This window comes from Propithecus coquereli, unplaced genomic scaffold (assembly GCF_000956105.1).
Source record: "Propithecus coquereli isolate 6110/MARCELLA unplaced genomic scaffold, Pcoq_1.0 Scaffold578, whole genome shotgun sequence".
Lineage (NCBI taxonomy): Eukaryota > Metazoa > Chordata > Mammalia > Primates > Indriidae > Propithecus > Propithecus coquereli.
The window spans coordinates 1,105,528-1,119,849 of record NW_012151707.1 but is presented as its reverse complement, the minus strand read 5'-3'; the positions used below and the strand labels follow the sequence as shown (position 1 = coordinate 1,119,849).

Genomic DNA, 14,322 nt, shown 5'->3' with positions numbered 1-14,322 from the left:
GGGATTAAAATCAAGAGCATCACTGAACTTCACCTTCCTTCCAGCCAGCTCCCCCAAAACTCCCTGCCCCCACACTTTGTGTTCCCAATTCCGTACTGATTGAAGAATTTGATCCCAATCCCTGGTACAGACTCCAGGTTGTCCTTCCCTAATCTCCCCTTTCCCTGCCCCCCACATCCTAGAAGGGCAGGCACCTCAGTTTGAATGCATGGGAGAGCCCAGAGCGGTGACAGAGACAGAGGGAAGGGCTTCCCCCTCAGGGAAAGGGACCCAGGAGGACAGTGTGGGAAACTGAGGGCTCCCATAGCCTGGGGCACCGAAATGGGGCCCTGGGGCCAGAGGAAAGGACACTGGTCCCCTGAGAAAGGAGACCCAGCAGCCTCAAACTCCTCCGACCGTGAACAGTCACTGCTAGATCACTTGCTCTTCTGGCGCCGGTTAGAGAACCTCACTCCGACCACATCCTTCTAGAGCCAAAGCTCCTGGGCGAGGTGGCTGATCTACAGCAGTGTGGGTTTCAGGCACTGCAGGAACAAGTTCTCCAGGTTGCCTCTCACTCGGGTCTCTTTCTCTTTCGGGCCTGCAGGAGGGTCTCTGCTTTCATATCTCCTGAGGACTTTCCCTGTTGTCAGCTTCCTCCACCCACCGCCGCAGCAGGGGCCGCAGCTCACACATGTTCTTGACACTGAGCTGCAGAGCCTCGAAACGGCAGATGGCTGTTTGGCTGACACCTTCCCAAAGAGAACCCAGGGTGAGCATCAGCCGCATCAGCCCGGGTATATCCCAGGGGGATCCCCTTCTGCTTCCGGAGCCTGGCACATTGCTGGATTCTTCTGCAGAGCTTTGATGTCCTGGGACTCCTCAGGGTTTCTGCTCTGGCTTCTCCTTCCATAGCTTCAAGGCACGGGGTGTCCAGGGGCGATGCAGGGCTGGGGGAGGCCCCCTCGGAGTTGCTCTCCACTCCAGCTCCTGCCTTGCCCTTGGGCTGAGAGGTCTCCAGGCTGCCTTAGGGCACTAGTCCGCCTCCAACCTGAGGGCCACAATACTCCATCCCTCCACAGAACTGACATGGAGGGGGTGCAGGGGAATGCCACACACCTCAGAGCCTGGCCCAACCCCCAGGCCTGTTCCTGGCCCTCTGGGAGGGCCTTGCAAGCTTAGCCAGGTCCAAGGGTCAACCCAGCCCACCTCCTGCCCTGCTGGCCGATTGGCTTCACTGCTTGACAGGGGCCAGAAGGCAAAATCCGAAGCCAGGTGTCCTGCCCTGGGGTAGGAAGTTGCGCAAGCAAGGGGCCTGTTGAAATGAGGGCTCCCCGAGGGACTGCTCAACACCTCTCCTTTCTTGAAAATTTTAAATTACTTTATGCCATACACAGTGTTTTTGGCGAGAGAATTTTTTTTTCTGGAAGAGTATCTAGATGTCTGTGGTTTTGAAGCGGTAAGTGTGAGTGTTTTGACGGGGGAGGTGGGAGGCAGAAGACACTTCCTCTGCAGTTATTTAAAAACATAGAGGGGTCACTGAAATTTGTTCACAGAGCTGGTTACACTCTCAGAGTGCCCCATGGTGTGAGCCCCAAGGGCACCAACCTTCCTGCCAACCCAGACTCCCCTGGACCACACACTTCTCTCAGGACCGGGGCTGGGTCCCAGCACCCCACGAGCATGCTCTGTCCTCCTGCTTCCTGGATCTACAGCCCTGGGCGCACCCACATGTTCCCGGGGGTACTTCGCTACCTCATTGGGTCCCTGCTTCAAGCAACAGGCGCCCCTGTTCCCTGGTTCACATCCCGCGGGGTGAAGATTGGCCCAGGGGGAGCCGTGGCTGGAGAGAGGAGCACTGGGTTCTGCTCTCTCCCCTGAGGTCCTTCTCTGCCCCGAGCTTTAGGCGACTGGGCCCCAGGCACCCGTGATGAATTTCCTCCAATGCACAAAACAGACCCTCCCCTCATCATTTGTCCAGTCAGCTGCCAGTTTTAAACCCCAGGCTGCCACCTGGCCACAAATCTGCATTTCCTACATGGTTCTTCCTAAAATAAACTTCTTATAACAACACCCATGTTAGCAAAATTTAGATGACATTGTCCCCAATACAACAATCTGAACCCTTTCACATTGATGTTCTGAGGGTGACATATACAGAAAGTAATTCGGGAACACGTCCCCATGGTGACTCCCCAGTTTAAAACTCACTATCTCTCACCACTGTGGCTTAAATGTTATCCTTTTCCTGAATTGTTTTAAAAATAAATTAACTCTTGTCAATAGGTAGAAAGGACCCCACTGTCCACCAACACATGAATGGATAAATAAATAAAAGATGGGGCATCCATACAGTGGAACATTCTTCGGTCATCAGAGGAATGAGATTCTGATTCACATTACAACACGCATGAACCCCAGAAACATTATGCTCAAAGAAATAAGCCAGACACAGCAGGACACACACTGTATGGTTTCACTTCTATCAGGTAGTTACGACAGGCAAGTTCCCCGAGACAGAAAGTAGAACGGAGGTTTCCAGGGCCCAGGGGAAGAGAAGATGAGGGGTTATTGCCTAAAAGGGGACAGAGTTTCTGTTCTGTTTGGGTTGGTGAAAAAGTTCTGGAAGTAGATTGCGGTGACAGTTCCACAACATTGTGAATATGATTAATACCACCGACTGTGCACTTTAAAAATGATTAATTGTACATTACATATATTTTACCATAATAAAAAAATCCAAAAACTGTGAGAGGAGGTTCAGAGAGCTCAGGCTGGCAGGCTTTTCCTGCACGTACCCAAGTCCCCACGTGTGTGTGCCCAGGCAGATACATGTGCACAAGAAGCAAAAACAAAACTGAAAAACAAATTAAATCTATCCTAGCCAGTAAGCTATTACATAAAAGGAAATCTTAATGTTACCAAAATTTTACCGTGTTGTTCACAATAAAATATCCTTCAAACCAAGCAAATGACTCCTTAGGTGAAGAAAGGTGCAGCGAAGTTTGGAGTCAACAGCCTAAATTTTCTCACTGTTGGGTTCGAGTCACCGACCTCTAAAACTATCTTAGACCCAGTCTCAAGTCTCGAGGGTAGCAGGAGGGTGGAGGACTGCAGGAGCCAAGCCACGTCTAAGTCCAAGGAACTTGTTTCTTCAAGCTCTCTGTCAGCAACTCTGACAGTGAAGACGACAAAAAAGTTAAAGAAGAAAAAGAACGTTGCTCCAGAAAAACCAGTGAAGAAGCAAGAGACTGGTGAGACTTCAAGAGCTCTGTCATCTTCCAAACAGAGCAGCAGCAGCAGACGGGGCAACACGTTTCAGACCGGGAAAACGCGGCGCTTGAGCGCTCAGGACTTTAAAGGGAAAATTCTAATTGATATTAGTGAATACTGGATGGATCCAGAAGGCGAAATGAAACCAGGAAGAAAAGGTATTTCTTTAAATGCGGAGCAATGGAAATAGCTGAAGGAACAGCTTTCTGACATTGATGATGCAGTGAGAAAACTGTCAAATCCGAGCCATATAAATCCTGCACTGTCCTAGTGGTTTTAATCTGTCTTTTCACATTGGCTTTTTCTTTCTGAATGTTGTTCTCCAAGCTATTCTATGTTTGGATTGCAGAACAATTTGTAGGAGGAATATATTTTTTAATGCGCATTATTAAAAATGTTCTAAGTGAAAAAAAAAATTATCTTAGACCATGTCTTCCCTCCTTCCTACTTTCTGGAAAGCCCTTGGTCTCCTACCCTACACTTGAACAAGTCACGAATCTGCATTTTGCCATTCCCTGGCAGCCCACAGGCTGGCATCACCACTGCCGGAGCCCCAGGTCAGGCAAAGCCATCTCTCCCTCTCCTCCCTGTCCTTCTTCCTTGCTTTCCCTCCTCCAACGCCCCACCCCCCCACACAGCTAGCAACATCCTACCTCTGCCAAAGTCCCAGACTGTTACGCGCTGACGTTCAGGCTTCTCAGGCAAGAGCCAATATCACTTGTCTTGGCAAATGAGAGCTTGGACTCACACTGACCACGAAGGGTCCTCACAGCCTCTCCTCCAGTGGGCTGCGGTGAAAGTTGACACCGCGCACGTGACCCCCAGCTCTGTAAGGACAGACTCAGCACAGCAGCAACTGTCCGCATAAAAAATCCCTCAACATCTTTGCTCTCTCTGACCTTGTGAGTTTTACAGCCATCAAACTCCTCTTTTCTCCTAATTTTTTGAGATGAAATTTACATACCATAAAATTACCCGTTGCAAACTGTACAGCTCAGTGCCATTGGGCACGTTCACGATGTTGTGCAAGCACCGCCTATATCGAGTCCCAACACATTTTCATCACCGCGGAAGGAAACCTGTACTCCTTGAGCCGTCGCTCCTCACATCGCTGCCCCCCAAACCCGGCAACCCCCACAGCTGTTCTTCATGAATGCCTCTGGAATGTCCTCGTTCCGGTCTCAGATTCCGTGACAGAACGTCTTCCTGTCACATGGAGTGCCTGGGTCTGAAGGGCCTGCTTAACCTCCCGTTACCCCAGCCCAGTCTCCTGACCCTGTAATGCCCTCCCCCCCGATTCACAGCCAGACACATTCAGTTCTGCAGCTTGTCTGAATCCTGCAGGACAGCAGTGCCCACAACCCCGCTGGCAGCCAGTGTGGTGGGGGAGGGCGCCAGCCCCTGTCTCCCCCTGGCTGTCAGCGCCCTGCACGTCCCTCGGCATGACCGCGCAGTGGGAGCGGCCAGCAGCAGAGGGCGCTCCCGACTTCCCGCCTCATGGACTGGGCCGCCGAGCTGCCTGCAGAAGGAAGCCGTCCAGCATTAATACCATCGTGCTAATGTTACTCTTATGGGCACAGCAGGCTTTGCATCCACACTTATTTTTAGCAAGTTTCCAGGCAATGCTCCTGCCACCGGTCTGGGGATCACACATTGAGGAGCAAAGGCCTAAATTACAATAACTACCAGAATAAAAGCAGGTCAACTGCTTCCTCCCAGCTCAATTCATGCAGCTGCTGAACAAACAAGGGGGTGAGGAGGAGAGAGGGGAGGAGAATGTTCCAGCAAAGGGAACAGCAAGTTCGAAGGCCTCAAGCACAAAGAGCTTCAGTTGTTGCACCAACTAGAAGGGGCTTTGTGTGGCTGGGCCAAGCTCCAGGCTTGGCTCTGAATTTCTGGGAGCAAAAGCCCTGTCCCTCCATGAAGTCGTCCACCAATGAGGGTCGGGACCCTTTTGATGTCCTTCCATGGGACCACGTCTCCCCGATCACCTCATATGACAACACATCTGTCCTTGCTCCTCCCTGGTCTCTCAGCCACCTCTGGCTTCTAGGTCTCAGGAGGGGCTAGACCACTCCTGTGTGGGATCACTGAAGCCATTTCATTGTCATAGACCAAATCTTTCAAAGCGCAAGGACCACTGCAGACCTCCCTCGTCTCCAGCCCCAGCCCCGTGCTCACTTGGGAGCTCCTCCCCAGGGCACAGGCCTTGCAGGGCGAGGAGAGCTGGGCAGAGCAGTGGGGGAGGCTGGCACTGTCTATTCCTGCCAGACCTCAGAAAGGCTGGGCCCCAGGACCCCACCAATCAAGAAGAAGCTGGAACCACATCTCCGGAGGCAACAGAAGCTCAGTTTAAAACATCGGTGATGGAGGGCAGTTTGACAAGGTATTTCGTAGGTGGGTTTTCAGAGAAGCACAAGGGAGGTGGCCCTGAGGAGGCAGATGGCCTGGCAGAGAGGAGTGCGGTGGCCCACGTGGCCAGGGGGAAAAGAGACCAGCACAGAGGGGTAGGAGGGCAGACTGCAGGCCCATGGTTCCAGGCAGCGAGGCACCAATGCCGAGCTCATGGTAAAGGGTCTCCGTTTAGGTGAAACCTGCCTGCAAAGCCAGTTGGCAGGAGTATGTCCGGTGTGGCCTGGCTGACCCTTCAGAGGTCAGCTGTAAGCAGGGGACCCCAAATACTGCCTCTGCATCACAAAACCCTGGATGGAAGGGCATCTGGACTTCCTGGATCAGCCTGTAACAGAAAGAATGGCCTGGACATGAGGGAAAAAATGTGTTTTTCGTCTCTCACTAAAACTGACTTCCCTACCTTCCCTGCCCCAGGCGAGAGGCTTGGCTTGGCTTGGCCATCCGGGGGATTGTTTTCTTTGTAGAACCCCCTGACTCTTTAGAGTGTTAATTCTGTCTGTCACTAAAACTGGCTTCCCTGCCTGAGGCCAGCAGCTGGGCCAGGGGAGGGTTTTCTTTGTCCTTTGCATTGCAGGAGATATGGAGGACCCACAGGCGGTCCCAAGATACCCCATGCGGCTCTGGCCTGGCTCCAGACAGGTGGGGCTCCCAATAGATTCTGGAGATAAAAGGATCAGAGCCATGAAGTGTAGTTGACAACAATATCCTGAACCTGAGAACCCTCCCCTTAAAAGCTCTGTATTTTCACTTACGGGGAGGAAAACGGGATTTGGGGATGATAGTCTGCCTCTTTCCTCCTTTGCTGGGAAAGTAATAAACCTCTCTCTCCTTCACTTCAACCACTTGTCCCTGTTCTTGTGATTCGGCCTCGTGGACAAGTGCTGAGCTTTTGGTAACGAGCCAAGGACTTGGCTTGGAGAGAACTCAGTGAGAGGCTCCAGACCACCCGCGGGTACACCCATGCTGGTGATGAACTAGCTGGGAAAGGGGCTTGGTGCTCCAACATCAGCACAGGCCCAAGTCCCAACTTGCCGCTGGATACAAGACTTAGGGCCTGATGTGGTCAGACCCCAGGCACCTATGAAAATCTGGAGTCTCTCAGCTTTTGGGGACAGAGGCTGGGTCCCAAGTGTGACAGATATGGGAAATGCACAATCCCATACCCTCTTCCCGAACACATGGGAAAACCCCATGCCCAGCCTCCCTTCAGTCCTGCTGGGGTCCCATGGCTGGGTCCAGGTCGAGCTCATGTTGAATTCCACCTTCTTCCCTCTCAGACACCTTCGACCTACAACAGATTGACTATGTCACTGGCCCTGGTTCTTCCCCATGGCCACGTCCCACCCCTTTGCCATGTGACTTTGCTGCTGCTCTCACTACGGGGGCAGGTCCATCTCTTCCCCTGAGTCCGGGATGTCAGCAGATGCGACGCCGGGGACTTCAAAGTGCATTTCCTTGTTTCTGCTTTTGTTTTTGCTTCTCTGCCATTGCCTGAAAACCATGCCTGAGCTATCCTGCTGGGAAATAAGAGCTCCATCACCCTGTCACTTTAGCCCACCACGTGGCATTTGTACCATGGGGTTGGCTCAGCCACCTGAGACCAGAGGACCTGCCCAGCCAAGCCCAGCCACAGCTGCTGACCTGCAGGCTAATGCGCTAAGTAATCGCTTATTATTGTTTTGCTGTATTTTCTCATGCAACATCGCCATGGCACTACAAAACGAAAGAGACATGACCCACAAAGACTGAATGGACCACTACCCCATTCTCCACCGCCCCACCAGACACTGCGACTCTGATGTGAATGACCAATAAGCTTTTATTGTGTCAGCACTGAAAGGTCAGCTTGGCTTATTGCCCCAGCACTGAGGATCCTCTGCTGACTGATACACAAGGAAAGAGATCACGGGCCCCCACCTGAGCAGAAGGGAGGTGGTAGATGAAATGAACCTCGTGAACATACAGTAGCCTCCAACTCATGCTGGCAAAGCGCTGGCCCATCTTCCGGAAGCCCATGCCCTGGTAGAGGGCTATGGCAGACAGCTGCATTTTGGTGGTGTCAAGGACAACTTCACTGTAGCCCTGGTCCCGGGCAAACTGGAGGACAGTCCTGACTAGGGCTTTTGCTATCCCCTGACCACGGTGCTCAGAGGACACAATGAGGTGACACAGCTGCAACCGCTTCTCTTGCAAAGTGGGGTCATCAACGGGCAGAGCTCCCACTGTGCCCACCACCTTCTTCTCAGACTCAGCCACCCAGAAGCAGGAGCCAGGCTCACTCAGGTAGGATTTGGTGATGTCAGCCATGTCCGTGCGCAAAGTCATGTCCACGTACTCTGTCCAGGGACGTGCAGCAAGGAACCACAGGACAGGGAGGAGGGCGAGGCCGAATGTGAGAGCCAGGAGCCAGGAGCCAGAGACCAGGAGTAGGGCCAGGGCCCCCCCAGGCAAGAGCACGAGAGTGCGGGGCAGCTTCAGCACGTGGCGGAAAGTGGCGGGAACATGCTCGACCATCCCCTGGGAGAGCAAGCCCACGACCCACTTGCGGTCGCTCTCCTGGTATTTGCGGATGAGATAAGGAGCCATGGGGAGACCTCGGCGTCTTTAATCTCAAAGTCCAACAGAGACAGTGCGGAGTCCCTGCACGCCTTCCCGGCAGCCCTGCAGAAGAGACAGAATGCCACGTGAGTGCCCCATGCCTCGGAGCCTCGCAGGATCGGGGAGACCCTGCTCAAGAAGGTGTCTTTCTGCTTTTGATCGGAAGGAAGCAGGCCACCTTCACTGGGAGAAGGTAGGGTCCAAAAGCCCAGCATGTAAATCCTGGTTCCATGGCTTTCTAGCCGTGTGACCTTGGACATGCCACTTAACGTCTCTGAGCCTCTGTTTCTCCATGTGTAGAACAGTGTAAAATAAAACCTGCCTTCTGGGGCTGCTTTGACGATGTAATAACTTCTAATATGCCGAGATGTAATAAAGTACCTTCCCCTCTACCCTCTTTTCCCTTTTTCTGGCTCTCTCAGCTTCTTGGTACAATGGGCTGACACCTGCAGCAGCCAGGCTACTGTCCCCTGCCCTTTCGTCCCTCTCCAGGGACCATACATTGCAGAAATCCTGTGCTGACGAGCACACGTTTCAGCCACGGCTCTTTCCCCCTTGACTGCATATTTTCGCATTGCCATAAGAGGCAAACACCAACAATGGCCCAGGCTCAAGATCCCGAGGAAGGTCCAGCTCACAGCACTGTCCTTCCGCCCGCATCCCTCACCTGCCACAGCAGGAGCTTTGAGTGTCCAGCGCAGCCTCAGCCCTCAGCCTCTGATGGCATCCAGGAGAGACTGTCCAGGGCCTGCCACACCTTGGGGGACAGGCCTGGATGCTCAGTCCCCTCATTGGCTGGCTCCTGGGTGTCTGACAATCATCAACCCCAGGGTCAAAGAGCTGGGCTGACTCAGCAGGGAGCCCAGTGTGCATTCCCCTTCGTGGTCACTGGGAAATGTGCCTGGAGCGGGGTACGCAGGGAATAGCACGGGGTGCTCCCCCTCCCTGATGCCTCAGACCTCTCTTGCCATGGCAGTTCAAGACTGGAGCACCTCCCACTCGCCACACCTGGTGGCTCTGCGATCCACCCCAGTCCCCTGCACACAGCCGCCAGCGCCATTCACCCTCTGCTCGGTCATCACCGGCCGGAGGCCAAGTCCCCTGGCTCAGCAACAAGGTCCCTCACAGCTAGGCTTCCTTCCACAAAGCTTTCCCTGGTCCACGAGAAATGGGCGGTTGGCAGTTCCTGCACTTACCTCACCCCCTTCCACCTCCATTCATTCATTCACTCAACAGTTGTGTGGGATGCACGCAGGATGTTCTGGATGTCAGGTTCAGCTGGGAGCAACGCCGACACACAGCTGACGGGCACAGCACGGTGTGCGCCTGGTGCGTGTTCTGCTCGTTGGTCAGAGCCTGTGCCATGAGAGTGGTTAAACATTTCGCACTGTCGACGTAGCAGTAAAACAGACAAAAACAAAGCAAACCTGAAAACCTGTAAAACATGGAACTTACGAGCTATCAAAGGAATGCTTTGCTAATTTTTATTAGCTCGCGCCTCTCCCCACATGCTCTAAAGACTCAGACCAGTTAAGGCCCTGGCTGAATATTCCCAGGGCTTGCTGAAGGCAGGGTCACACGTGTAAGCAGGCCTTAATGTGTAATATTCAGTTGACGATTGTCGCGAGCCAGGCCGTGTGGGCACTCGGGGCAAAGCAGAGAAGCCGGCGTACGTGGGGTCTTACGCTTGGGAGCTGCTCAGGAGCTTTCAGCGCCTGGGACACTGGAGGACACCTCCCACGGCCATGAGGGCCGTGACGACCACGACAAGGGCTGGGATCGGGGGAGGCTGCTCCCGAGGGAGGACCAGAAGGAGAGGGAGGCCTGAGCAAGGCAGGGAGAGGGCAGCGTTTCAGGCTGAGGGAACAGAAACCTGAAGACCCTGAGGTGGAACGCAGTGAAAGCCTTCAGGGACAGATGGCCAACATGGCCGTGGCTAGAGAGAGTGGGAGAGGACAGCACGGGCCTGGACACACAGAGTATATCATCCTGATGACATAGTTCCGACTCTATTCCAAGAGTGAGGGGAGGCCATGGGTACTGGCTTGTGTGTGTGTGTGTGTGTGTGTGTGTGCTCACTGACGGGGACAGCATCACTCTGGCTGCACGTGGAGAGTGGGTTTAAGGAGGCAGGGATGGAAGCAGGTACCGCCGGGAAGCTCGTGCAACATCCAGGTGGCACAAAGGTCCCCAGTTCTGGTGTGCAGGATGCCCTCTGGACCATGGTACCTGGCCAAGTGGGCCCGTGAGAACTCATTCAAGCCTTCCTCAGCTTGTCAAGCCATGACCGTTGTTTGGAGCTGAGTCTGAGCTAAGGACAGGGCACGTTTCTCTTATTGGCTCAAAGGCATTATTTGCCAACTAAACTGTGCTTCCAGCACGCCGAGCTGCTTGAGCCGCTGCCTTATTCGGGGTTCACAAAGGAGCCATGTGGGCCAGCAGAGGCCCAGGAGACAGCACCGGTTATAGCAGAGTCAGGCGGTCAAGATGGTGACACTGGGACCACTGGGGGTGCATTTGGGGACAGAAATGACAGGAGTTAGAATGATTCACACGGGGATGAGGACAAGGAAGGGGTCAGAGATGACAGCCAGGTTTCTGACAAGAGCATCCACGAGGACACTGCAGAGACCAGATCCGGAGAGAGGGAGCCTTGGCCCACAGGTGCTGTCCCGCAGCCGTCCTCATCCTCGTCGGAAGGCAGAAGCTGGGAGCTGGCAGCTGGGATCCAGGGCCAGTGGGTGGAGCCTGCTGGGATTCAGATCTTTGGCATCTGACGGGACCTCCAGGGTAAAGTCTAATTATGACAACGTTAGTTTTGGGTGGTGAGTCCATGGGTGTTTGTTAAATTGTTCTCAGTACAATTTAGTATTTTCTATGAACATTTCATTGTTTAGCAAAAGCTGACCTACGAAGCAAAAGGGGTGAACAGAGGGCTCCCAAGTACACTTGCGTGTTCCCAACGTGAGTGCCACTAATGCTAACCAGACAGAAAGCTGGGAGTCAGGTGCAGGGTGAGGGGTTGTGTCTGTCCCTGTGCTCTCTGTCCCTGTGTGCTCTCTGGTTGCTGTGGCTTCCCCAAAGCACAGCCGCCTCAGTTTACTTCAGGCTTCTCGTCTGTCCCAATGTTTAGTGTCATTTCTGCATTTTTATGGCTTTCTTAATAGAAGCCTGGGTTTTCTTCGTAAGACCTGAAAGATTCATTTATTCATTCAAGAAACCATGGCCAGGGGCCGGCCACTGGGGCTTGGCCTTAAGGCACCAGAGGTTGGAGGTCTGGCTGCCACCTTCAGTAGGACACACCTGATGGGGATCTGGGAACAGGACAATGGCAGAGACATCCAAGTCCAGAATAACTTTGTTAGGAGGCTGAACTTGACAGTTAGGATTTTCATGTTGTGAATATTGAAAAGCCATCTAAAATTGGCTCAAGTACTAGAGGTGATCTAATGGCTGATGAAATGGTCAACTCCAGGAAGAGAGATTAGGGTGACCTGAAGGCAGGTTTGACTCGTGGTGTCTCTCCTATGCTGTGCACAGGGTCAGCTTCCTCCCAAGACTGGCTGACCTCATGGGATGTCGGTTGTTCTCCAGCCCATGGAAGCTGGGTGCGTCCTGTCCGCCACCAAGTGCTTATGTCCCAGCATTCCAAGTGTCAGAGAATGTTCACATGGGAACTCACATTTTCTCAGGACTAGATGTACATTTCACAGCAATAGCCAGCTTGGGGTTATATTAAAAGGGGTCCTGTCCCAAGCACACTGGCACCCGGAGATGGGGCAGGACTACAGCCTGGGAGCTCAGGGGTGAGTCACAGTGAGCACTGCCCACAGTGGGGGGGGACCCAGGCAGGACAGGTTAGGTAATAGTGCTGGTCGGCACCCACATAAGCACAAGAGGATCTGCAAAGAACATAGGCCCAGAGTGCAAAGTCTCTCTGGCTGCACTTTCTTCTCTTGTGGTATCAGTTAATCTTCCCTGGTTCACGAGGTTCCTTCAGAGGAACTAACTGCCTCTAGGCAGATAAGGGAACATCAGTGAAAGTCCCTCCTGGCATTTGCTGCTCCCCAGGTGTCTCTAGTTTGAAGTAATCCGCAAACAAAAGCAGCATATTTGGGGGTATCATTTTCTGAACCCCGACATCACCATCTAGTTCAGAGCTTAAACTGTTGCAGATATGCAAGATGATATGGAAGTGTTAACCTGTGAGAACTGTTTCCTTTTTTCATTGTTGTGGAATATACATAACAGAATTTACCATTATGACCATTTTTAAGTGTGCAGTTCAGAGGCACTAAGCACATTCATAGTGCTGTGCAGTGAGGATTTGTTCCATAGTGTTTGTCCTTCTTTACTCCCTTCAGTCCAGCCTTGAGCCTCAGACCCCAGGGAGGAAGGTTTTAGCCAAAATCCAAGGGAAACTGTGGGAGTTAATGTGAGGCTTTTGAGCTTCCCAGGGTCCATGCCTGGAAGAATCCTTGGCTAACCAGTATTCCCTGCCTCCAGAGAGCAGATAAATGCTATCTGGGCTGGAGAGGATGATGACATGGAAATGAAGAAAGGTGCTGGTTGTGGGTGAGGGTGGAGGGCCCACAGCAAGTTTAAGAATTCCTAAGCAGAGCAGAGGGTGTGCAAACGTCCTGTGGTTAGGCCTTAGTGTGGTCTCACAATATGGTGCAGGGAACCTGGCTAGATTTTCCCAAACCCCAAAGTTCATGGTTGATGGCATAAGGGAGCTGTGGGCGAGCCTAATTCTGCTGAGAATCCATCCCCCAGGTTAAGTGGCTGGTTTGGCCTTGAGTCCTTTCAGCTCCTCTCAGGAGCCCACAGACTAGAGGGCAGGATGGTTTGGGAGCAGGGACAGAGGCTCCCCTCGGAGGAAGGCCAGATACTTTCTCCTCCTGGGAACAGACTGTTGTTCTAGAATTTATCTACTTTGCTGCAGAGTTGATGTGTAGAATCAGCAACTCAAGTTCACTCCTTGCAGCCAGGCTCAGGATTAAAATTGATCAGCCACACGGAAAACCTGACACAGAACATCTAAAATCCAGTCCTTTTAAAAGCCTTACCAGAGTTTCCTTAATCAGAGGTGGGGCAGCGAGTGGGCCTCTAGTCCCTGCTGTGGTGTGTTATTTTTCCCACTAAAAGCACAGACCTCTGCCTCGGAAGACAGGGCTCAGCTGCAGCCTCCCCAACTAAAAAGCAAGGGGCTGGTTCAGGCTTAACTTGGACACTTTCAGGGGCTCCTTAAACTTCTTACCGTGTGAAAATTTATGGGTTCATTTTCTACATGAGATTTTCGAAAGTGTCTGTGATCCCAAAAGGTTGGGTACTATTAAACTAGATCAGTTGTTTGTTTTGTTCTTGAGGCAGGATCTCCCTAAGTTGCCGTAGGAGAGACCATCTTTTAAAAGCATCAAAGCTCACTGCATCATCATCTGTAATTACAGAAATAAAAATCCTGTTCAGGCTGGGCCCAGTGGCTCATGTCTGTAATCCTAGCACTTTAGGAGGCTGAGGTTGAAGGATTGCTTGAGGCCAGGAGTTTGAGACCAGCCTGAGAAAGAACGAGATCCCGTCTCTATTAAAAATAGAAAAATTAGCTGGTCATCATGGTGCATGCCTGTAGTCTCAGCTATTCCAGAGGCTGAAGTCGAAGGATTGCTTGCACCCAGGAGTTTAGCATGTAGTGAGCTATGATGTTGCCACTGCACTCAAGCCTGGATGATGGGAGACCCTGTCTCAAAAACACAAAAACAGAAAAAAATCCTCAACATAATTAGTAAACGTGAGTTCAACTTTACCAGGAGGCAAACATCCCAAGATGGCAGAAATGTTTAAAATTTGAAAGGAAAGATTGCTGTGATATAGGCAACCTATGTGACATAGGCATGCTTGTAGACTGCTATCAGGAGTACAAAATGGCACCTTTCTGGTATTAAAAGTCATTAAGGGCCGGAGCGGTGGCTCACGCCTGTAATCCTAGCTCTCTGGGAGGCCGAGGCGGGCGGATTGTTTGAGCTCAGGAGTTCGAAACCAGCCTGAGCAAGAGCAAGACCC

The 14,322-nt window shown here is 52.4% G+C and overlaps 1 protein-coding gene and 1 pseudogene across 2 annotated transcripts; both read right to left on the bottom strand.

Annotated features, from left to right (window-relative positions):
- Positions 1–21: 21 nt before the first annotated feature.
- On the bottom strand, positions 22–1,429 carry LOC105821507 (annotated as a pseudogene).
- A 6,046-nt stretch (positions 1,430–7,475) lies between these two features.
- LOC105821475 (putative N-acetyltransferase 8B) lies at positions 7,476–9,683 on the bottom strand. Of its 2 annotated transcripts, none has more exons than XM_012658172.1 (2): positions 9,459–9,683; positions 7,476–8,325 (listed from the first exon to the last, which is right to left on the bottom strand). In XM_012658172.1, exon 2 carries the CDS (start codon positions 8,248–8,250, stop codon positions 7,516–7,518), a length of 735 nt encoding a protein of 244 aa, XP_012513626.1. In that variant the 5' UTR covers positions 8,251–8,325; positions 9,459–9,683; the 3' UTR covers positions 7,476–7,515. The 2 variants fall into 2 exon arrangements, with proteins under 2 accessions (XP_012513626.1, XP_012513625.1); XM_012658171.1 differs by lacking the exon at positions 9,459–9,683 and adding an exon at positions 8,930–8,971.
- Between the last annotated feature and the right edge of the window lie 4,639 nt (positions 9,684–14,322).

Coding starts and splice junctions, on each gene's coding strand:
- LOC105821475 (XM_012658172.1), bottom strand. CDS start 8,250: ATGGCTCCTTATCTCATCCGCAAATACCAGGAGAGCGACCGCAAGTGG.